The sequence below is a fragment of the Opisthocomus hoazin genome, chromosome 22, assembly GCF_030867145.1.
Source record: "Opisthocomus hoazin isolate bOpiHoa1 chromosome 22, bOpiHoa1.hap1, whole genome shotgun sequence".
Taxonomy (NCBI): Eukaryota; Metazoa; Chordata; class Aves; order Opisthocomiformes; family Opisthocomidae; genus Opisthocomus; species Opisthocomus hoazin.
In genome coordinates this window covers 11,751,393-11,774,826 of record NC_134435.1, presented here as the reverse complement: position 1 = coordinate 11,774,826, position 23,434 = coordinate 11,751,393, and the positions used below count along the sequence as shown (strand labels likewise).

At 48.2% G+C, this 23,434-nt stretch overlaps 1 protein-coding gene across 1 annotated transcript in view; it reads right to left on the bottom strand.

Moving 5' to 3' along the window:
* NEURL1B (neuralized E3 ubiquitin protein ligase 1B) overlaps nt 1-23,434 on the bottom strand; it is a 36,781-nt gene that overhangs the window by 5,702 nt on the left and 7,645 nt on the right. The window contains exons 2-3 of the mRNA XM_075441709.1: nt 3,870-4,430; nt 370-1,077 (exon numbers count right to left, since the gene is read on the bottom strand). Of these exons, the coding sequence (XP_075297824.1) occupies nt 370-1,077; nt 3,870-4,430 (1,269 nt within the window). The remainder of the gene's footprint in view (nt 1-369; nt 1,078-3,869; nt 4,431-23,434) is intronic.

Here is a 23,434-nt window from a genome sequence, read left to right as displayed (position 1 = left end):
CGCTCACAGAAATCATCGCCCTTACCAAGGCAAGAGTTTCATACTTGTTGGCTGGACTAGGGGGTTTATAAAGAATCCCTTTTTAAAACAAATCCTCTGAAAATCAGCCATCTCTGCCTCCCTACCTGCTGCTTATTTTATCTCTCAAGTCTCGTCCTTTTCTGGGTGACTGCATACATCTGTGTGACAGCGACCATGTCTCACTCACTCTTGTTTTCAAACACAAGGCGAGATCAGGACCTGCTTCCTCACACCCGTGAGCACCTGCTAAAGGCAACGCTGTGAATACAAAGCCACTGCTCCTGTTCTGGCCCAGGAAACATCACCAGCCAGGTGCTCCCCATTATCATTTCTTTTGGCTGCACTTACCCAATATTTTGAGCTGGTTGATTACGCCATGGATTGTAAAAAACACCCAGAGAGACTGTGAGGTGTCCACGCACATTAGCATTCCTCGGCTGGTTCCGTTCACCCCATGATGCACCTCTCCATTCGGCAAGACCATGAAACTGAGAATGTCACCGCTGTTGAGGACCGGGAACGCTCGGTAAACCACCCAGTACTCCTTGCGGTCCAAGAGAAAGTCCGGATCTGCTGGGAGCTCATTTGTCCGTAAAGTACTCGGATCACAAGAAGTGATGCCAAATGAAAGGGCCCCGTAGTATGGCAGCCCAAGGTGTCCTACTTCCACAAAGAGGCTTTCACCGATGTGCAAAGGCCGGTCAGAAAACATCAAAGTCCTATTGCTTTCTTGCCAGTTGGTGCATGCAACCATCCGGTCCTGAGAAAAGGTGATGTCAGGTCCACGGGTGGGGTGGAATCGCAGGTCTGTGTCCAGGAAGGCTGGGACCCCCTGGGCACGCTGCCGTCGGTTTGGGCAACAGGGGATGATGTGGTTGTCTGTCGCGAGTCCTGGAACCCGACTTAGGTTTAGGTTTGCAATTTTGGCCACCACTTGGTTATTCTCCAGTTCGTTGTTATTGAAGTTGGCTGAATCATGGTTGCTCTGCGGAAGGCAAGTGCTGAGACGGGCAGTGCTGAGACGGGCAGTGGTCATGGTCTCTGCAAACATGCTATCTGTGAGATAAACCCAGTGACAGGGACATTAGACTCAAGATACTATTGCCTACTTTTGTGGTTACAATTGTTATTATTTCAGCCTACAGATTATCTGAATTCTGTTCCTCTGAATGGAAAAACAATGGAAAAATTAGAGGCCAACCACTAATGAACAGCTAGTGGTGGAGAGTCACATGTGGAGCAGGCAGCATGCCAAGAAATAGCTGCATCTTGGCACTAGCTGAGGGAAAACAAGTGTTATGGAGTACCCATGTAATATGGGAGCTCCTCGCCCTCGTGAACTGGGAGCAGCTGTAAACCAGTGTGGTCCTACAGCTTTCTCAGTAGAGGGTTCTAATAGCTTTGAGGTTGCTCTGTAAAAGAAGAAAACAACTCAGTATCTTGTTGTCCAAAGCTCTTGTGCAAGCCAAATCCACAACACAGCGATGGGCAAAGGAGCAGAAGCACGAATAGATATTCTTTTCACACTCCTTGTCATTGCCTTACAGCTGTGAGGCGTCCAGGCACAGCTGTGGCCATATGAGAAGATTTCAAGCCTCCTATCCCAGGGGTGTTCACACCACTGCAGAGATTCTGAACTGAGAGCTTATCATAAAAGCTACTTGCTGCAGGTGTTACAAAGAAGATTTCTACAGCAGAGAGTTATTTTCCTCTTTCACAGCAAAGGGAAAGCGAGGATGCTGACTCCTAATTAATTTGCCAGCTTTTTGCCTCAGCCATGCCAGGCCGGCAAGGGATTCAAAGGTGTGGGGTGGCTCAGGAGTGCCCTGCCTTCTGCCTCCAGCACTGGCCCGGGCGGCTCGGACACTTTGCTCCGAAAGCAAGGCATTAACCAGCACAGCAAAGGCAACACGCATGGGAGTTAAGAGTGCATGAATGAAGCAGACTCCTGGTCTTCCCAAAGACGGAGAGGGGAGAAGCATCTCAGCACCAATACTGCCTGCTCCTTGGAGGAGGAAATCACCAGGCTTTTACCAAAGAAGCAAGAACACCCGAATCCATCCAGCAGCTGCAAAGCAGAAGCTCCCTTCGCACAGAAGCCCATGCAGGAGAGGCCACCGGTGTAGGCTGATGGCTGGACCAGCTGCTTCTAGCCAGCACAGGGTGTCTGGCAAGAAATGCTCCCACAGATGAACAACATACATCCAAGCTTCACAGTGCTGAAAGATGCATTTTGTGCATCTGTATTTGAGCTGTATTTCACAGCTTTCTTGACTTGCAAAATTTTGGGAGGATGAGGCAGAGAGACAAACACGTCCGCTATGACACCACCACGTCTGTAGCAAGAAGGTTGGGTCCCCTGGTGCCCCGAATGGCTGAGCACCACCCTGATTTCTGGGGCAGTTTGTGGGGCTTGGGACTTTGATTAAAAAAATACCAGGGTACAGGTGCCCTCAGGCTGAGTCTTTCACTCTGCACATTTGAACACTGCAGGTAGGACTGAGGGGTGCAGAGCAGAAATAAGCTGCATTTTATTTTTCTAACTATAATCTAATGAGGAAGAAGGACTGCTCTGGCGAAGCAGCTGCACTGCCCAATACAGCAAATGCTCCTTCACCTCTGTGATGAGCACCAGAGGCTGGAGCATGTCGCAACTGCAATTACAGGATAAGCTACTGGTAAGGTTTAATTACACATTTGAGGCAGAGCAGGCAGGGCAAAGTGTTGTTTATGTATAGCCTTCTCGCCTGTAAAATAATTGGTACCGTTCAGAAGAATATGTGATGAAGCTGCCTGCTCACCAGACTAACCATTTCACAGCTGATCGCTGGTGCCTGCTCGGTGTGAGCATGGAGGCACCATCCCCTGGAGCAGGTACAGCTTAATTTGGCTGTCAAAACTAAATAAGCTCCTAGGAGCCTCTGGGAAAGGGCAACACTTCTGTATTTTAAAAGGATTCCCTGTGATGCAGACCAGTTCAAAACACTCCATCTAACACGGAATTAATCTGAAACTTCAATGCTGTAAAAGTCATGAAAGGACAGTCGTTCCATGGCAATCAGCTTGGTTTGCTAACGGGAACAAATTCATTCCCCCTTGCAGCCCTCCCCAAGGACGATGGTTGTAAATCAGCCGGGCACCACCCAAATGCAGCAATCTGCCAAGGATCCCGAAGCACACAGGAGCTCGTGCTGCATTTACTTATCACTCGTCAGCTGGCGGGCTGCATCCTGCGCTGCAGCAGTGCTTTGCAGGTGTACAGTGATGCCCATGAGTAAGGAAAGGGTAAGTCGGGTTACGTCTGCAAACATAGCCTGTTAAACGGCCAGCACCAAGGTGGGCACCAAGGTCAAGAGCTGAGAGAGGGGCTGGGGAAGGGCGCCAGGAAACTCTCGGGGAATGGGTCATAGTTTTCCAGTGGACTGGCAGTAATTGGCAGCTGGGGAAGAAGAGGGGAAGCCAGAGCTGGTCACCTTTGTGTCCTCAGTCCCTACAACCTTGCTGTGAAGCAGCACGATGTTTTTCCAGGCCATAGCAGCACATCTAGCTCAGAAAAGGCTGGCTAAAGCTAAATGTGAAGATTTCCATTTATCCCTTCACATGGCTGCTATAATGCAAAGCCTTATGACTTTCCATTACTGACATTCTGAAATATGTTGCTTTCTGGATCCCCGCTGCTGGCAAAAGAAAAATGGTTAATTTGAGGTACAAAACCAACAGTAAATTAGTTTTCTTAAGTGTCCCATAGAAATTATCAATCAGATAGATCACGGATCTTTTCTCTGTGATCATGCCTTTGTGGAAAGAGTAACCAGAAGAGCAAGCCACGGGTCAAAACACACACTTACCTAGTATTTGCACTTCATGGGTAATTCCATAGACATCTATGAGTGCCCAGAGAGGACCAGAAACTTTAATACCACAGTGAAACAATATTGGCTCCTCGTCATTAATACTGTAGAATACTCTTCCATGACGGTCAACCCAGAAGGCCAAGATATTGTCTCTCACAGCAAACCTCTCTGGCAAAGCTTTGGCCCAGTATCCGGGTCGGGTCACTAGGTCTGGGCAGGCGTACTTTGGTATCTCATCAGAGCTCATCTGTGATGGGTCATGAATGGTGAAGCCAAAGCGCAGGGCCCCACTCCAGCCATGGTGCACAGCCACCAGCTTCAGCCTGACCTTCTCGTAGAGGTGGATGGGCCGGTTGGTGAAGGTGACCCCGTTGCAGAAGCTGTTCCTGCGCGTGGCCTTGCGGGAGTGAGCGTCCAGACGCACGTTCTTGCCTTTGGCTTGGGAGTGGAAACGCGGCGGCTCCGTGATAGCGAGGACCGAGCGTCTCTCATGGCTGCTGTTGGGCAAACTGTAGTAGGGGCGGCTGGAGACGGAGCGGGTCTGGTGGCTTGTGTCTGCAAAAGGAGAAACCAGCAGCTCCGTCAGACGTGCTTGACCCAAGCCATGTGTTAGGTCAACCCGGGAAACTGCAACTGGCTTCCCACGCGTGCTTTGCATTACTCGCTGTGAACCACACTATTTAATCTCCAAATGCTGTGCTTGGCCACAACCTGCTCCTTGTTGCCCCAATTTGGCCCTCAGTTTTATACAACTATAAGGCAAATGTGGCTCCTGGGGCAAAGGTCAGGCAGCTTCCCTTCTACGCCCCACAAAGCTGGATGAAAACGAACGTCCTTTTGTTCCTGTCAGATGCATCCTATTGCACTCGGAAAGCCATAACACTTGTGACGGTGGCTCCGAGTTTCCTATTTACAGTGCATGTGCTGTTAAATCACCAGCTGGTGGTCGGAGTGACACTGAGAACTGTGGGCCATTTGGATCAGAGGTGCTCAAGATGAACGCAGATAAAGGATACTGATTTTCTGGGGACATGTTGCCACTGGCTTCTCTGTCCCTTAATTTTGTAATGATGAACAGGAGCTTTGGACCAACACAAATAAACCAAGACATTCAGTAGCTGGAGCACCACCTCTGCATCACCAGGCTGTTCCTCTGAAACTTTCAACCAAGCCCCTGGTTCAGATATCAGATGCAACTGGTACATTAAGGAACATTTCATCCCGCAAAGACTTGTCTTTACATAGAACCTCCCATTTGAGCTCAAAGCACTTTATAAATGATGATTGTTTTCAGCTTCACAGCACCACAGATGGCACAGAAATCCTGCCATCCTCGTTTTACAGATGGGAGAAGGAGAATTTACGGGTGAGATCTTGCAGCATTTAAAGTCAATAGCAATTTCGAGACCAATTTCAAGAAAAGCAGATTTGAGGCCTAAAGTGAAGTTCACACGAGCATGAAGCAGAAATGAGAAAAGCTCAACTTTTAGTCTTAAACCTTAGCTGTAAGTTCCCTGAGGCAGAGACAGCCTCTTTTGTGTATCCCTACACACAGGGTCCTGCTCGGGGACCAGGGTTCCCATGACCAGCACCAGTGTGTTACCTGCACTTTGATCTCCCTGTTTCCCACCCACTCTCCTCTTTGCACCTGGCTTTGCACATTTTTAAAGCAAAAATGGAGGGCATCCTGGGTACTCAAAGTGATCCTGTTAAATATCAAACTGCATCACAAGCACGCATTTATTTTGAAACACGTTGCCACGTTTGAAGTTTTAGAAGCTGCCTGCCTGGCCCTTCCTTCAAGCTGCTTCCTCCCTGTCTGTAAGCCCTGGCTTTGCTTCGGGACAAGGGAAGGATTTTCTGACGCTTTCCTCTCTTGGAAGGAAACACCAGAAGATGCCAGGAGCTCAGCTGGGAAAGCCGGCAGGAGACCTGCAGCTGTGACACTTTTTTTGCAAGCAAAACCCTACCAGGTAGGGCAGCGAGCGGCCGGGACTTGCATTTGCTGCCTGAACTAACAGAGGCTCTGAGCAACCGCTGCCTTTGCAAACGCAAGAGAAGAGGGGTCACGGGCAAGATCTGAACACAGGATCAGCCCCTGAAATCAGGCATATGCAACAGGAGCCAAAGAAATACAAAGGCAAAAGGCTCCTGTGTGCTTCAGGAAAAAAGGTCAGTCCTAAATTACGACAGGCAAATGCAGTGGCTGAATAGAAGGTCTTTTGTATCGCTTCGCACTGCATGTGACAGTTGCTGCGTCGCACAAGGTAATGGTTAATCTTGTCGCGCACTAAGGTAAATAAATACATCCTTGCTCTTACAGCAGTGGGGGGCTTGCCATTTCCACGCCAGGGACATGATGGCCGAGTCGGGGAAGCCGGGGAGGAGAGAAGCCCCCCAGTTGTTAAATCCCCTTGGGGCGGTCCCCCTGCCTGCACAGCACCGCTTGCAGCCGTGCGGGGCCAGGCTTCCCCCAGGTCTCCCCGTGCAGGAGGGGTTCCCCGGCTCTGCGGGGTCAGTCCTGGTGCGGTTATTTCTCTTGGGTATTCCCAGGAGAAATCTCCTTTCTTGCCTGCCAAAGAGCTGAACTGCAGAAGATGGCTGCTCTGAGCACAGACCCACCCGCGGCTCACGTGGGTGCTGCTCCCTGTGGCTGCCCGCAAAGGTCCCCGACAGACGATGCTGCTGCCGAGGAGAGACGGTTTGGGGCTTCCTTGGCAGAGAGAGGCGAGGTGGCAGGAGCCCAGCCAGCACGCGGCGCTGGGTAGGCAGCCCCAGCCAGCGAGGGCTGAGTCCTCTCCCAGTCCCCATTTTTCACCTGGATGCACAGAGCCTTCGTGCTGTTGGACTGGGACAGGGGTTCGGCACAGCCACGGACGGGTGCTGCCGGCTCAGCCTCCCGTGGGAGCCGGTGGGCTCAGTGCTGCTCCTCCACACTGCACCTCCCCGTGTAGGAGGCAACAGCCTCCCCACGTAGAGTCTCATTTCATAATCCACTGAGCAGCATTTTTTTCTAAAATGCTTAAAAATAACTCCCCTGTGAAAATGACTGTCCTGGCCTCAATGTCCCCGTGTTGGCCAGGAGGAGGAAGGAGGGAGAAGAGCTTTTGTTCTCCTCTCTGCTACCCCAAGAGTCCTCTGCTTTCCACCCCCTGTGCAGCACCAGCCTTCCTCCCACACCCACCTGCCGGGGAAAAGACGCGTGAAGACCGAGCACAGCGGGACACGATGCCCTCCGGCCCCTCTGGCACGGCTCCCACGCCGGTACCCCTCACGCCGCTTTGGGACAGCGCGGAGGACCGGGACGGGAGTGACAGTGACAGCAGCGCGACGGACGGAAGAGCGATGGCACGGGCACCCACTTCAAACGCAGCTTTGGGCCCACCCTGCCAGAGAGGAACTTGGGGCCAGGGTTTGGCTTTTTTTTTGTTTTGTTTTTTTAAAAACAGGAAAGCATATTGTGGCTAAACAATAGGGAAGTCTCCAGAAGGAAATGAATGCATAATTTATTTAGAACTCCGTTCCCCCCTCGCATGAACACCTGCCGGCTGCCACCAGGAATAAAGCCCGACACAACCCAAGGCAGGGGAGGCAGAGCTTTCCCACTGAAACACGCCCGAAGCTGAGCCTGGGCATTTGCTTTACTCATTAAGTACTGACGGGGACTAGGCAAGCTCAACAGGATGTTTGTGCCTTTGAATTGCCCTGATTTGCAGCTCGGCTTCCACAGTTTGGATCACATTTCAGTCCCTCTGCTATTTCTCCAAACTTTCCCCTCTCCCGTCTGTGCTTTCCTACGCAAAAGGCCACCAGTGGGATGACAGCCCAGCTCGTGGCAGGAATGCCACCCTACCCAAGGGTGCCTGATGCTGGGACAGGCAGCTAAGAGCTACACCAACTCTTTTTTTTTTAGCTATGAGACCAACATACTATGCTACAATGCTTTGAACAAGCAATTTTTTCTCTTTATGCCTCACTTCCCTGCCTAAGAAAGAGTATCACAGAATCATAAACTTATTAAGGTTGGAAAAGACCTCTAAGATCATCAAGTCTAACTGTCAACCCAACATCACCATGTCTGCTAAATCATGTCCTGAAGTGCCATATTTACAGGTCTTTTGAACACCTCCAGGGATGGTGACTCAACCGCCTCCCTGGGCAGCCTGTTCCAATGCCTGAACACTTTCAGTAAAGACATTTTTCCTAATATCCAATCTAAACCTCCCCTGATGCAACTTGAGGCCTTTTCCTCTCGTCCTATCACTAGTTACTTGGGCAAAGAGAGAGTAATAGTATTCCTCCACCTCGCAGGAAGCTAAAAGGATTACAGGATTAAAAAATGTAAGGTTCTCAAATACTTCAGTCCCTGAGCCCTGTGAGCATGTCAGCAGGCTGTCTAGATCATCAAATGGGACATGGGTCCCCCTGCGTAATGTCTTGAAGGCCCATCCAGCATTTTGCTTCTTTTCATTCCAGAGTTTTCCATTTTTCATCCCTATTCTCACCAACTGCAAACACGATGCTCGCAGCATGAGTCCATCAAACACACAAATGGGGCTTCAGGAAATACGAAGTAAGCCAGGAAAGTGGAACTGAAGGATTAAGGATGGTGTAAGCCTCCTCACTGAAACCTGCAGAAGAAACCCTGGCTGAAAGGCAACATTTTCATCCACGTGGGCTGCAGTGAAATCAGTTTGGGCTGCGGGGACCCAAGCTCCTAGCTGCAAGTAGCTGTTGCACATCTGAAGCGTCACCGGCTTTCCAAAAGGCCAGCGCATTCATTTCTTAGGTTATGCTGACCTTTGGAGAGGTATTTTAACGAACATGCACTTTGCATTTCAAAAAGGTACAGCAGGCAGACCCTGGACAAATTCCACGTATTCATCATGGCTCCAGTTCCAAAAATAAACATATTCTTCACCCATTTGTTCGCAGCATCAGGTTTGCTGTGGCACTGTAATCCCACCGACAGCAGCAGACAGAACTCGGAGCAAGGGCCCTCTCCAAGGCTGCTGCTCCCCAGGGCACGGGACGCAGGAGAGTGCTTAGCTGGGGAGCTGGCCTTGAGGCAGACTGATCCTGTCTTCACTCGCCCAGGCAAACCAGGCAGGAATAACACCAGAGAAAGCCCTAAAATGAGGGAGAAGAGAGTAATGTTCAAGGAGACCAGAGCTACAGGAGAGAGCTACAGCGAGGGCAGCCTGGCAGTCGGAGGAGGACAGCCCTGCCTTCCCGATGCACTGCCGGTACAGCCATGGTCTGTACTGACTCTGCAACCGCCGCGTCAAACGGCATTCCCTGGCTCCCACAGCCCCTTCCCGAGGACACTCTCCAAGGAAATCCATGACAGAAGATGTGCAGGATCACACGGCAAGCAAATCCTGGGGCAGCCGGGCGCCAGACAGGGATGCACACCGGGTAAAGCAAGGATGCCAAGGGACCAGAGTTTACTGGGACCGCTGCCCCGCGGGTGAACAGCTCGCAGGAGACAGAGCTCACCAACTTGCAGCTGGAGCGTGGCCTCCCCGCATTGTTCAGAGAAACAGCTGACAGGTAGCAGCGTGCAGGCTGAGATCCATCTATCAGCGCTCGCTGCACAGGCGATAGGGGATCCACCTACCATGCCAGCATCTTATCTTTATGGCTGCTGCTTTATCAGTAACATTAGAATTTTTTCCTATTACAGTAGATAATTAGCTTGCTGCTGCTGCAACAACCCTGTTGAACATTAAACAAGGCGTCTGGAGAGAAGGGGCAGGTGGCTTTTGCTTCGAAACAGGAAAATCCCAACAGGTGGGGACAACGCGGTCAAGTTCATTGCATGATCACAAGCTGGTGGAAACAGCCCTCGCAGACTGCAAGGCAGTGACAGCGCGGTCCAGCAACAGCACGGTCCTCACTGCGCTCGTCCCACTGCATCTTCCCTGCGCGGGCTGGAGCCTTGCCGGAGGCTGGAAGGAGCAGGCTAAGGCTGTTACTGCAGATAACAAACGTTAACAGCAACACGAAACAGGATTCTGCTCCAGCGTGATCTTATATTCTGAGAACAAGAGATAAAAATCTGTTCACATATAAATTTTGTGCACTGCTTGGACGTTTCTTTTTCTTTTACATACAGAAAATGCGTCAGGGAGCTCTGCAGGAAGCACTGGTGTTGCCTACTCTACGCTCACCAGTGTGAATTTCATTGTAAAGTTAGGCTACCAAATCCACTGTAAGGCTGGCACAAAAAATTGGCCTCATTTTCTCACGTCTTGCTGGCTCAAAGTTTGGAAAACTCAACTTGACAATTAATAAACATCCTCCATTTAAATTCCTGTAGATTGCATGACCAGTCCAGAGCCCTGCTTTGATGTAGATGTCTCCCTGCCTGGTCCTCTAACCTGAGACAAATTTCCAGGTAGCTAAAAAACCCCACATGGTACACTTGCAAAAGAGTGATACAGAAATTGAGGCATTAAGGGGAGATTGAAGAGCCTGTAGTGAACTGCAGGAAATGTGACATTTTTGAAGAGACTAATTTGGGAAGGAGGAAAGATAGGAGTTGTTTTTTCATTAAAAGAAGGTGTGTTGTGGCACTGAAGTAACTCTCGATGCAAGTATCTAATGAACATACAACATTTTTCATTGCAAAACAGTCCAGAAAAATCCCTGGCAGAGAACAGGGACTGACTTTAACTCGTAAAATCAAGTTGTTCCTGTCTCCACGTGGATTTTCAAGTGAGAAAACCCTCTTGCTTCTGCGGCTAATGCTTGAAACCAAACATTTTACGGGGTTTTTAAAAAAAAATATGCTAAAATCAATTTTTTTCTAGGCAGAGGCTAATGACAGATTTATTCTGCTCTTCTAAGCCTTCCTCCATGAAAGCAGACAGGCATTTTGCGAACAGCATTAGGCAAAATCCTTTTGTTCTGATCCTTCTTCTCAAACCAGCAAATACGGGCAATTCCCGCAGGACCCTGCAGTGTTTTCCAGACTGCTCCATCCCCTGTCTCCTGCCATGTCTGCAAGAAACAAACTCCTGCATCCTTGCTCCTTTCAAATTAAGCCCTTTCCTTGCAGTGGGGAGGTCATATAAATGCAAAGTTCAACCACATCATTTAAAAGAATGGTTGCCTTGACAGGAAAGCCAACGCCAGGGCTTAGCCCTCCTGGTTCACCGAACGTCACAGCACGACACCAGTATCAGAGCCAAAAGATGGTTTAGCACAGCTGAAACACCGATGTCTCTCTCCAAGATCCACCAGCTGGCTTGAAGCAGAAAATAAACCACGACAGAAGGCCTGCTCCGAGGATGAACAGCACCGATAGCAAATCTTCCACAACCTAGAAGTGATCACAGAGCCCCAAGGACTGGGGAGAGCCACCGCTCTCCCAGATCAGGCAGGAAAACACTCCCAACCCACTTCCAGACCTTCTGCTTGACTTTGCTTTTCGGAAATGTGGACACATCTTCAAGCCCTCTCCAGCTTCCTTCCGCCTGTAAACTGTGGGGTGACGGTGACCTATCACTTCTGCATTCAACACTGCTTTTCCGTTTCTATGGATAGGTCTACATGTCTCTTTATCTTTGTGCCTACCTACCACAACACCACACTGAACAGTTTTCTTGTGTCTTGTAAAAGTTTTCAGGCCTTGTTATTGCATTTTTTTTTTCTTTTTGCTAGGCTGAAGATGTTTTGCCTTAGCTGGGCTGTACATTTTCATTTGATTTAATGAGATAACTCCTTTCATCATGTGTAAATGAAAGATCTTTTAAACTAAAAAAAAAAGCAGAATAGAATTTCCTGATCTGGAAAAAAAGGAAAAAATATTCTTTCATCTAGAGGGATTTTTTTCTTCCTTGCACAGGTGGGCAGCCAAGAAACTCTGCTCTGATGGTAAATGAACTCAAACTTGACACAAAGAAAGCCAGTGCACAACGTTGATGGTGTGGCATTTTCAGAGCAAAGTGGGGAGCCCTGGCCTAAACCAATATGATCTTGTGGATCAGGCCGTGGAAGTGGGGTCTGCTATCAAAAACATCTATTGCTGGGCCTGCAGGTCTAGGTAAGTCCACCTATGCTCACCTCCGTCTCCCCGTTCCCCCATCTGTCTCCTGTCGTGCCTCTCACTGTGTTCATGCATGAATATTGCTGCAAAGTTGGCCCCATCTTTATTACAGGCTTTTAGTTCTCCTGCATATAAATAGCACTAAGAATACACAGAAGCCAGTGATTAAGCACAGAAAAAATCTCCTCTCCCCCATATTATTAGCAAATCTGGGTCAATGAGTCTGCAACTCTAGTAACAAATTCTTAGACTTGGTTAATGAGAGACAGAGCAAGAGCGAGTGGGACGGGGATGGAGAAAAGGCAGGGTTCATGCCATAATCCCTGCTTAAGTCTTTCGGTGCGAGCGATGAAAGCAGCCACATGATAGATGAGGAGCCTTGGAAACGACACAGTTTATTGTAATCCGTTATACGGCCTCGACACCCAACTCCACTGGCTCGTGTCAGTCAGAAGGCCATGCTCACGAGCCAAAGAGCTTTGAAAGATGTCAGGGATTTGAAAGTCATAAAATATGGGATGCAAAACTAGATGAAACTTTTGGCTACTGGCTAAAGACAAAAACATCTTGTCAAAAATAACATCAGCCACTCTTACTATAGCTCTCATCGGGAATTTTTGGACCATGTTCTCACTAATATGCTGCACATGCAGTGCATATGATTTCATACACCAGGAGAGCAAACCTATGCCTCTTATTTGATGTATTATGTTTTTGCAAAATTGTTACCTTTTTTACAAAGTTACGTTTAACTTGGGGAGAGCAGAGGGCTGCTCAGCTCAGTTTATCCTCTAGTCCCAAACTCAGAGTTCATAGCACAGTTTTGGGCGATGATCAAAAGCAATGGGAAGCAAGCAGTTGACATCTGTTTAAGCAACTCCACAAATGGTTCCTGAGGACTGTTGGGTTGGGAGGGTAAATATTTTCCAAATCTAAATGCTCAGCTTGTCAGTCAGCAATTAAAATATGTATTTTTGTGATTTATTATTTTCATTGCTTTCTAGAAACAGACAACAAAGTGCACCATAAAGCAGAGAGCGCTAAAAGATGTAACACATCAGGCTAGGAAGGCTGCTCTCGAGGAATTAACTCAGCCGGAGACCCAAAGATGGGAGGGGAGGAGCAGAGACATGGACGAAAACCCTTATGTTCTCTGGGGCGGTTAGATTCTGTTTTGATTTACTAAATTCATACAGAAATGAGGTCCCATTTCCATGGATTTGCAATGCTAAACTTTTTTTTTTTTTTCCTAATAGATGTTACTTTGGGCAGGTCTGAAGCCCACTTCCACCTTCTCATGCATCCATTTTCTTAAATCAAGTGCATTGTGCTTGCTGCAAGTTAAACCCAGCTTGGCAGGCCAACATCCAAGGATCCCATTTCAACACTGCCTTTGGTGTTATGTCAGGCACCATCTCCTTGTGCATTTCCTTTTTTCACAGCCTGACTGGAGGACAGTCCCACAGTACATATGTCAGGGCGTCTTTTTCTCTAAGGACTTTGTCCTCAGTGGTTTCAATGCTCTACAGCCTAGCTCTAATACAGATTTTCATGGCATCAAGATAGACATTCTTCATTTTATAGGCTATTGTACCACTGGGGTCTGTCTCAGAGATCCCTTCCCCTTCTTCCCTGCCCCAAGCCAGCAGCATTCACTGCTGCAGCAGAGACCGCAGACACAGCCTAAGAGCAACCCAAGGGACCCAAAAAACCTGCTGTGTTAGTGAGTGCTGCTGGTCCCTCGAGGCTCCAGACGACCACGCGGCTCTCGCTTTGAGGTGGGGAGGGACCTCGTTGATGTGTCTGTGGGAGACTCATCGTATGCTCCCAGTTAATGACACTGCACAGAAAAGATCCTAGCTAGAATATTTTTCACAGATTAAAAAACAAATCTGGGTTTGTCCCCTTGCCCCCAGTTCTTCTCTATTCCTTAATTCTTAACTTCCAAGACAACTTGTGCCCTACAGACAGTATAAACAGCTCAGGACTGTTTTTCAGAGCAATGCTTTATGTTTAAACAGCATCATTCTGAACTGGTGCTTTCCTTTTCCAACCATGAGTGTGATTTGTTGAAGAGTTGCAAGAACACGCGAGTGGCGTAATCACCAACACAGAAACGGCCCATGCCCTCACCCACTCCCCTCGCCGCCAGAGGAGCACGTAACGACCATTAATGCAAACAGACTCCCTGTTTCCATCGAACCTCCTTTCTCCTGACCAGCTGTACCAAGTCATCTGCACTGGGGATTTACAAATAGTGACCATGTCATTCCAATGTTAATAGCTTTTAATTAAATTGGAGAATGAAATGCATTCCATTTTAATATCCTCAGAGCGGCAATTTTATTCCATCCCATGGTTTCAGTACAGGGCTTACGGAAAGGGCTTACGGAAAGAGCTCTGGAGCTTGGCACATCCTTCCCTCACCCCGTCAGTGTGTTGCTTCCAGCAGAGACAGGAACAAGAAAAGGGAAAGAATTTTGTTGTCTCCCTGATGCAGGAAACCCACCCATCCCCTACAGACAGGCAGCGTCAGGGCACTGCACCAGGAGGACAGCTTGCGAAATAGGGAGAAAGAGAGGATTTGAAAATTAATAGTGGTCATTTAGTCTGGCTTTCGATGCATTGTTCTCTGAAAACACCCTAAAAGCCAGGGTTTACGTTGTCTTCATCCCTCTGAATTCAGACTCTATACAATTTATACTCATGCCCTTCCCACCTCCCAAAAGCATGTCTGGGGAAAGGCCAGCACACACGATGTGCCGTCAGCCCTCCCTGGCTCTGCGTCTGTGCCACACGCACCGCACCCTGCGTGTGTACCACATGCACCATACGCTGTGTGTGTGCCACACGTACCGCACCCAGCGTGTGCACCACATGCACCATACGCTGTGTGTGTGCCACACGCACCGCACCCAGCGTGTGCACCACATGCACCATACGCTGTGTGTGTGCCACACGTACCGCACCCAGCGTGTGCACCACATGCACCATACCCTGTGTGTGTGCCACACGTACCGCACCCAGCGTGTGCACCGTACACCCCGTACCCTGCACGTGTACCGTGCGTAGCGCACCGTGTGTGGGTACCACACACACCATACCCTGCAGCTGAGCTGTGCCGCCGGTGACGCAGGTGGGGTGCGTGATGCTCAAGCCAAGAAGCCTTATGACCCGAGCGTGTTTTCCACACTCAGTACAAACACAAGAAAACTTTCCCGTAAGCACGGGAATTGTCCAGCACCGGGACAACAGAGAAGAAAAGCTGCAGAAAAGGGGCGAGAGCAGCACTCGGAGCGATGCTACAGGCACAGAAAAGAGAGCCTGGATATTCAGTTCCACTTTCAAGTTTTTTCAAGAAAATCTTATGATAAAGAGAACAAACCTGCTATTTCTCTTTACTTCAGATTTGTTACAGAAGCCTCTTTGGTCTTTATCTCCTCTCTTCATAGTGGTTCTGAGGGTCTCTTTTTTTCCTCCTAATTATAACTTCTCTATACTCAGAGGACAGGAACGAATTCAGTTTAAAAGAAAAACGGTGGAGCTATTTCAGTCCAAACAGTGATGGATAACCAGAGAGCCATTAGACTTAATGGTGGCACCCACACAGGGCTTTTGATCTGCCCTAAAGGAGCCATAAAACCACAGGAAAAGGGGAAAAAAGGCCTCTAGGAAGATGTTCTTTCCAGCAAGCCCTGCTCCCAACATGGTGCAGCATTTTTAAATGTTGTCCACAGTTCTTTTTATATTTACATACAGTTTAAACAGTGATCTGGCACCGAGAAGGGAAAATGCTTTGGGAGGAACGCATGGCTGAAGAAGCTAAATAAAGAAGTGGCCAGGTCTTCAATCATCCTATATTTTATATATACAAAGGCTGCAATTGCACTAAGCTTTTCCGAAACAATATGTAAAGAATCCAAAACCAGGCAAAGTGATGGGCATAACTGGTTATAATTAAATTGGGGATTGGGGGAAAGCTCAGCTCTTCCACTCTGACAGGCTCGCTTCCCTGGAGGCACCGCAAAGAACAACGGGGGTTTTGGTAGTGGGAATTGTAATGGGTTACAGGTAACTGCATAGGGGCTGAAGCCAGCCTGCGCTGGGTGGGCTGGTGCCCGAGGCCAACACTCTCCCAGCAGAGAGATTTTAAAATAAATTTAATACTGGCCAAACTCTCTTTCCAAGTGATCTGAAGGGCTGGTTATTTCACTTAAATCAAGTACAGTCCAATCTGTACAATAATATCACATATTTTGTTGGCTGTTTTAGTTAACATTCAGACAAATCAGCTACAGCTTTTTCTTAACACAATACATATTCAGAAATAAAGCCAAAAATCTTTAACAGAAAAAAAGAAAAAGAAAAAAGAAAAAAAAACAGAGGAGAGTTCTTTGCTGGTCCAGAAGCAGAGGAAAATGTTCCACTAAAAAAAGACACATCCTTTTCTCCTTGTTTGAAATTTTTTTAAATGCATAGTTTTCTGCTAAGCTATGAAGCCAGTCCGAGAAGCAGGTGGTTGTGCAACACTTGGCTGCCGCATGGCTGAGCTGTGAGATCCTTTTTCATGATATTTAGAAGAATTAATAAGAGGAAACAAGAGCCACTTCAAGATATTAAACTGTCCAAACAAAAGAAAATACAGTCATACCGTTAGTGGACACACAATGACCTCAGCCCCTTTCTTCATCTCTAACGTCTTCAATTATTTCAACACAAAAAAAGGATTTGAGCAAGAGAGGTTTATTTTTAAGTCCCCATGTCAATCTTCTTAACGCCAGCGGGATTTGGCCCCAGTAGACCTAAGTCAACATCAACGTTTTGCTCCCTTTGCTCTCCCTTTGTGGTACCCCAGCCGAGAGATGATGAAGGCAGGTGAACTGAAGAAATCTGGAGATGAGAGACAATTCCTTGCATTGTTGAAGATCAATGTCAGCTTTTTTTGGCCAGAAAAAGGTGAAAGGCCTTTTTTTCTCCCTCCCCCAGAAGAAGGAATCTCCCAAGAGATGGGGCAAACGTGTGAATTACGCAGCAAACAAGCAGCACTGCTCACCCCAGGATGCCTGCCTGCCTCCCAGGGGAGGTCCAGGCAATGCAAAGAACTGGTTTTCATCATGTTTTCCCACCTTTTTAAGGTGGAACTTGGATCCTCGTTCAGCAGAGCACACTTGGTGAATACCTTTCAAAACAGTTTACCACAGAGCTGCGAGCTGTTGTTATTTTTATGGCTGTGGGGTGGGGTTTTTTTGTATTCTCCATAGGTCATTTACACCTATAAAACCCCACTGTACAGCCAAACAGCACACTCCTTAGTAACTGTGGAACTGGAAATTTTAGAAATCCCACATGAAACAATATAAACAGCTGTCTGAAGCCTCCCATTTCCACCCAGATGGCTCTTGTTTCAATTAACTGAATCAAACTTTAATTCAGTCACTGGCCTTGTTTGGATTTACTTGGAAAAACACACCTATAAATCACATATGAAAAACTGTGGAGAGAAAGAATTTGTTTCTCTTTGGGTGGTTCTTTTTTTTTCCTTGGTAGAACAAAATTTTATTACCAGACAAAAAAATAGACAATTACATGTTGACAGCTTAGAGCCTCTGGTGGTTCTGGCCACAGTCAAACACAGGCAGCGGCACGAACACATGCTGTCCCTCTGCTTCTTCAAAATAGATGGCACCAAGTGTCTCCCATGCTGCGGGTGCCACTCACACCATCTCCCAGGGATTCCTGAGCTGGAAACATGCTGAGAAAGGGATGCCAAATGTACAGAAAGCCTGATGTCATCAAAATGGACCCACACAGAGCCTCTCCCCTGGTCCCGAATCCACAGGACACTGGGCTTTACAGGTGCCACTGCTCCCCGAGTGCCTTCTTGAAGTACCAACTCAGAGCAGGCACTTGAAGAGCTGCAGGAAAGCCCTCTCCTGAGCAGCTCATTCATCACAGCAACCTGCTGCGGGCAGGAGGGAAGAGGCTCTGCTTCCCTGAAACCTCCTCACACCCTACAGAAAGGCACGCTCCCGTCCGCCCAACGCCTCATCTGTCAGCCCATCGAGGAATTGGCTTCAGCTGAAGCAAATTGCACTCAAGATGTCTAAAAATAATGCTGAAAATCATATAAACAGTAATGGCCAATGTCCACCCTGGCACAGCTCTGTCGGCTCTGGTCCACAGAGGACTTCCAGCACCGGCATGCTGCGTGTGCCACAGCAAGGTGTGCACCTGCTTTGGTACGTGTCTGAGCTTTTCCTGAGGGACAGGCAGACCTACCAAAGACCAACTCATCATGCTTTGCTGGAGAAGCCAGCCTGCTGCTTGCAAGAGCTGCTCATGGCAGATTCTAGGAGGGAAAGGGGCCAGGAAGCGGCACAGCCTGTCCTCAGCATCACCCTGGGATGTACACCGTGCCTTGATCTAGCCCTCCTTACCCCTCCATTTCCACACTTTTGTGCATGATGACGTGCTTAAAACCAACGGTTCACAATGAGAAAGCCCCCGTCATTAGCACCACCGCGGCTTTTTTCAGACGGAGCCTGGGACATGGGACCAGCCAACCTTCTGCCCATCGACAGCCCCAGGGCAGAGCAGGTGCCTGCCTGACCGCAGCAAATTCGGGGATGCATTCCAGCTCAGCCTCCTACGCACGCAGGGCTCGGTGGGACAGCGCTGTGTCCTCCCGTGCCCCGTTAGGTTTTTCTAGGCCACCTGGTCAAGTAGGATCAACAGCAGAAACATTTCACACCGTTGCTAAACCTGCACAGAAGCAGTGCCACATGGTCATGTATTAGTGGCATAGAAAAGCTGTCTGACTGCAAAGCTTCCTTTGCTTGGAGAACACAAGATGCTGCAACACAGCATCTTACTAGCTGGATGTGGTGCCTACGAAGGAGGAGCTGCTGGTGGGGCAGTACCAGCAGAGCCTCCCCAAAGCAAACCCGGCCAACCCATGAACCTGTCCAAGCCACAGAGGCAGCACCGGGAGCCTCCCCCGACACGGGAACGGTATTCCTCAAGCACTGCACAAGGCATAGGCCTGTGCCTAAAGGCCTTTTGCTCCCATCTTTCCCATTTGCCTTGCGTTGATGCGTCATTTCGCATAACAGTAACTGCTGAATGCAAAATGTTTTCCTGCAGCTCCCTGTCCTGTGACAGCGGAGCAGGCCCATGGTGTTTTGGATGGGGAGATTTCTTCCTTCTCTTTGTTGGACCTACATGTCCACATGGGGCAAAGCCCCAGTGCACATGCACCCGGGGTTGCATGGGGCCACCAGAAGGATGGAGCTCAGCTGGCACGTCTACCTCGACCATCCCTCTCCCCAGTCCCGGGGCTGCTCCCTGGCGTGGAACCCAGGCAGTGCTGTGACTACACCCCAAACACCCCCTCTGCCACCAACCATGCCTCGCCCAAACAGCTGTTTGCGGAAACGGTCATTTCCCCAGAGAAAGAACATCTCAGGTCTCAAAACCTACAATCCCCCAAGGCAGCAGAGCGGTGAGCTATAAGGCAGCACCACTCCCTTCAGCTACTCTTTCATTGCCATAGCGAGAGACAAGTCACAACTTCTGCTCCCAGCACACAGATTACGAAGAAGACAAGGGAGAGCTTTGGAAGAGCATTGACTTGGTAGGGCAGAGACCCGAGGTGATGTATCTGTGGTGATGAATGACAGCTGGAAATGCACAACAGCAACACTGCAAAGCGATGCTCTGGCTCAGCGCAGGAATATAGGCACAGAAAGGGAAAATACAGGAACCACAGCACAGGCAGGTCCTCAGCACCGACCTAGCGAACATTTCTGCCCATCACCTTTAGTCCATTGGGAAGCAGGAAACAAGGGCTACTCGACGCAGGGCTGTGTTCGAGATACAAGAGGTGGGGAGCAAATCAGGCAGGGGGAAAATACGGTCAAGGTCCAGATGCACACAAGGAAAGCTTCTCCCTCCTTCTGGGACTGCCTCCTGAGGTCAAACCATTCATCTCATTTCAGAGGATAATCTGAGCAGCTAACTCAGGGCTGCTTGACATGGTTTGGTGACTGATTCTACTGGCGTGCCTGTAGATTTCAGCATTTACAGGAGTGGGTTTTTTGCATGGGTGTATAAACATTTACTAAATAGGAATGCATACAAAAAGATGGTTTGAAAATAGTTTGTTTTAAAAAGAGAAGTGGTTTTGACCTCTCTGGAAGGAATGTACCCCTGCCCTCTGCTTAGAGATGGTCAGCTGAATGCTTGAAGAGGGTGGGAGAAATAGTAAACATGTTCAGGGAGCTGGGAATCAAATTTTTATTTTTGTTTTGCTTCTAAAATTAGCTTTTAATATTTCTGAGAGCAAGAGGCATTTCAAAAGAAACACGATCCCTCAAAACTCAATTTTGAAAAGGGGCTAATTTTTAGTCAAAATAAAATTTTAAAGGAGAAAAATGCAACACTTCTATTAAATCATAAACTCCGGCTGTTCCACGTGGGGGTGGCATTTCAGGGAGAAGGGGCTTCGCAAAGCATTTTAGTAACCAAGTCTCACAGTGTCTTCGTGAGGCAGATGAGCCGGCAGCAGAGCTGGGCACGCCGAGCCATGGGGCACCCCCACCCCGGGCTCCCCACCCTGGCACCCCTGTAACATAGAAGGGAAATAATCTGCACAGGAAGTGCTGAAAACACATTGCTCATTTGGGGGAGGAAAGGACTGGTTTAACCAATTCATTAATTATGAATATTAAACAAATCAAGTTTTGAAGTTCAGTTCGTAAGGACTCAAACGTCCACTATTGTTCTACTCAGTAAAATCAGACTCTGCAGACAGCATCTGTCAGTCTGATTATTATGTAGTTAAATGAGGGAGAAAAAAATTTGTTCTCTCTCACCTGCAAAAAGCTATCTGTGCTTTGTAATTATTTGCCTTGATAAATTTAATTTACTTGAGTTTTCCCTTCTAGATTTGGCTGGTCAAGTTAAACTATAAAGATTATTCATGGAAAAGCAACCATAGTTGGTTACTAGGATACAAAAAAATCACTTAGCATGTTCCTCCAATGAATAAGCCCAGCAGAACACACACAAATTCAATAAATTATGAATTTCTCTTTCTCTCTTATATAAACATTGGGGTTGCAGAGGCATTCCTTGGAATCCTCCAAAATAAATTAATATCTTAATTACTATGCAACAGCAAAACAAACAGAGGGGATAGCCAAGCCTTACAGGTGAGCTGCATCCTTTGTCTAGACATGAACGTTATTTTGGAACAAGGCAGGGTGCAAATGGACAGCAGATTCATTATTGCCAGGATCTATGTGCAGACACTGGTATTTGGCATGAGCACACGCCTTTTCGAAGCGGATAACGTAAGCAGTAAACTAAGCTAATTTGGAAGAAGGCATTTTTGTTTCAGAAAAAAAAAAATCTCTCTTCCTGCACAATTCCATGTATACAAAAGGTCTTACATCAAAGCACTCCTTGCCAGATCTCTGAAGGTACAAGGTGAAGAGAGAGATAAGTTTTGCTATGCCAAGGCAGTCCGTACGAGGCCGGCATCCACAGCGCAGCACGACTGCCGCTGCGCAGGGCCAAGACAAGCCACCATCAGACTAAACCTGCCCCGAGCCCCTCAGAGATTTTTGGAAACAACACCCAGGCTCAGAAGATTGATTTTGGATACCTAACAGCATTTGGTCTTTTTGTGTGTGTGTGTGTGTGTGTGGTTGTATCTTGCTCTGCCTTTTCCTAGCCCTCAGAATATCCCCTAATAACAGCAATCCCCAGGCATGACTCAGTACAGACTGCTGCTCAAGGCTGTGGTATTTAAAGACACCCTACAGGGTTTGTTAGCTAAGATCAGTTTTTATGAACTTTAACTGAGATGGATTTTCTTGAAGTTCTGGCTTGCGAAGCATCTGTCCTTCTCACCCTCTCCCTTTGATCACATCGGCAGCACAAGCAGTGCTGTTCCGCTGCTGGCAAATCACCCAGCAATTGCTATTTAAGACTCACAAATCAGATGCCAGTGTGAAGATCTGCCTCATACTCTTCAGAGGACATCTCCTTTCCAGGAGAGATCAACCAAAATGCCTGGCATACTGAAATATCTGCAAGCCTTCTTCCATGCAAGTGCAGGGGAGCTCTGCTGGCATCGAGCTTTCCCTCCCTGCACACACACTCTCGATGTTCAACTTGTGTTCTCCAGCCCTCTCTGCCGACAAGGCTCTCGTGCAGACCCGGTGCCGTGTCCCCATGTGCCCGCAGGCTCCGTTCACGGGCCAGCTGCCGAGCCCCAAGGGGCACCATGCTCCAGAGAAAACCCAGCGCCGATCGTCAGATAAAAGTCAGGCTGCTCAAACACGCTTTCCATTGTGTAGTTTGTCCCTGCGAACCATCATATGAAAGTTATCTCTGTTTTATCAGCCAGCACAATGGCTACCGCATAATATACCAGCTAATGCTCTTTTTCACTAAAAGGGAAGCAACAGCCAGCGAGTAAATGATTTCAGTTTTCATACTCAGAAACCCTTTCACTTTGCAGGACGACGTACTCGGGAGTTTTTGATGGCATCCTGAGGAAAGCCCCGCCACAGACCAGCCCTTTAGAGGCATTTCCCAGGGGAACACCGCTTTGGCAGAAGCCGTCAGGGATTATCTAGCCCACTTTTACCCTCTGATGGGACCAGCTCTACCAATGCCATTCCTAGATGACGAACAACAAACGTGTTCTTTAACACCTCCAGTGATACAGATATTCCAGTTTACTGTATTCCACCAAGGCTTCGGTGTTAACCTGCCTGGCTGGCTTCTGAAGAGCACATGCTCAGAGGTCCTGGTCCTGTCTCCCCCCGAAATCCTGTAATTCACTGCAGCCTCTCAGCTGCTCCTTGTAGCAGCGATTTTGGCCACCGTCAGGACACCAGAGCAGACAGACCTTAAGCACCAAGTGTTTTCTGTTACCAAAAAAAAGCTCTATCCAACTGTGTGAAGTTCAAGACCCCAAGAAACAGCAATTTCCCCTCATTAGGAATTATGCTTTCAACCTTAGCACCACACCAAGGAGATAACTTTTGAACTCCACTCCATAAATTACAGAACACATTAAACTGAGAAGCCGTGCCCCGATGAGACCAAAACAGATAACAGGCTGAGAAAAGCTGTTGCCACAGTGCTAGTCATCACCCAGGAAAGAGAGATAAACCTGAATGAAATTATTTCATCTCTGCTGCCAAGTGGGATATTCTGTCTCTTATCTTTTGCTTGTCAAGGCAGGGCTTGGCAGATTTAACATTCAAGTTATGGAGGAGGGCAAAAATCAAACAACTTTTTTCCCTGACATTTGGAAACCTGATGGAAAACTTTCGCTGAGGGAAATTCTCTCTTCACTGACTGTCTTCCCTGTGTTGCTACAGGGGCTATGAAAAACAGAGGTTTGCTTTTACGTGGTCTATTCATTTCTCCCACATAGCCATAAGACATTATGCCATCAGGAGTACAATCACAAGAAACCTGGAGTCAC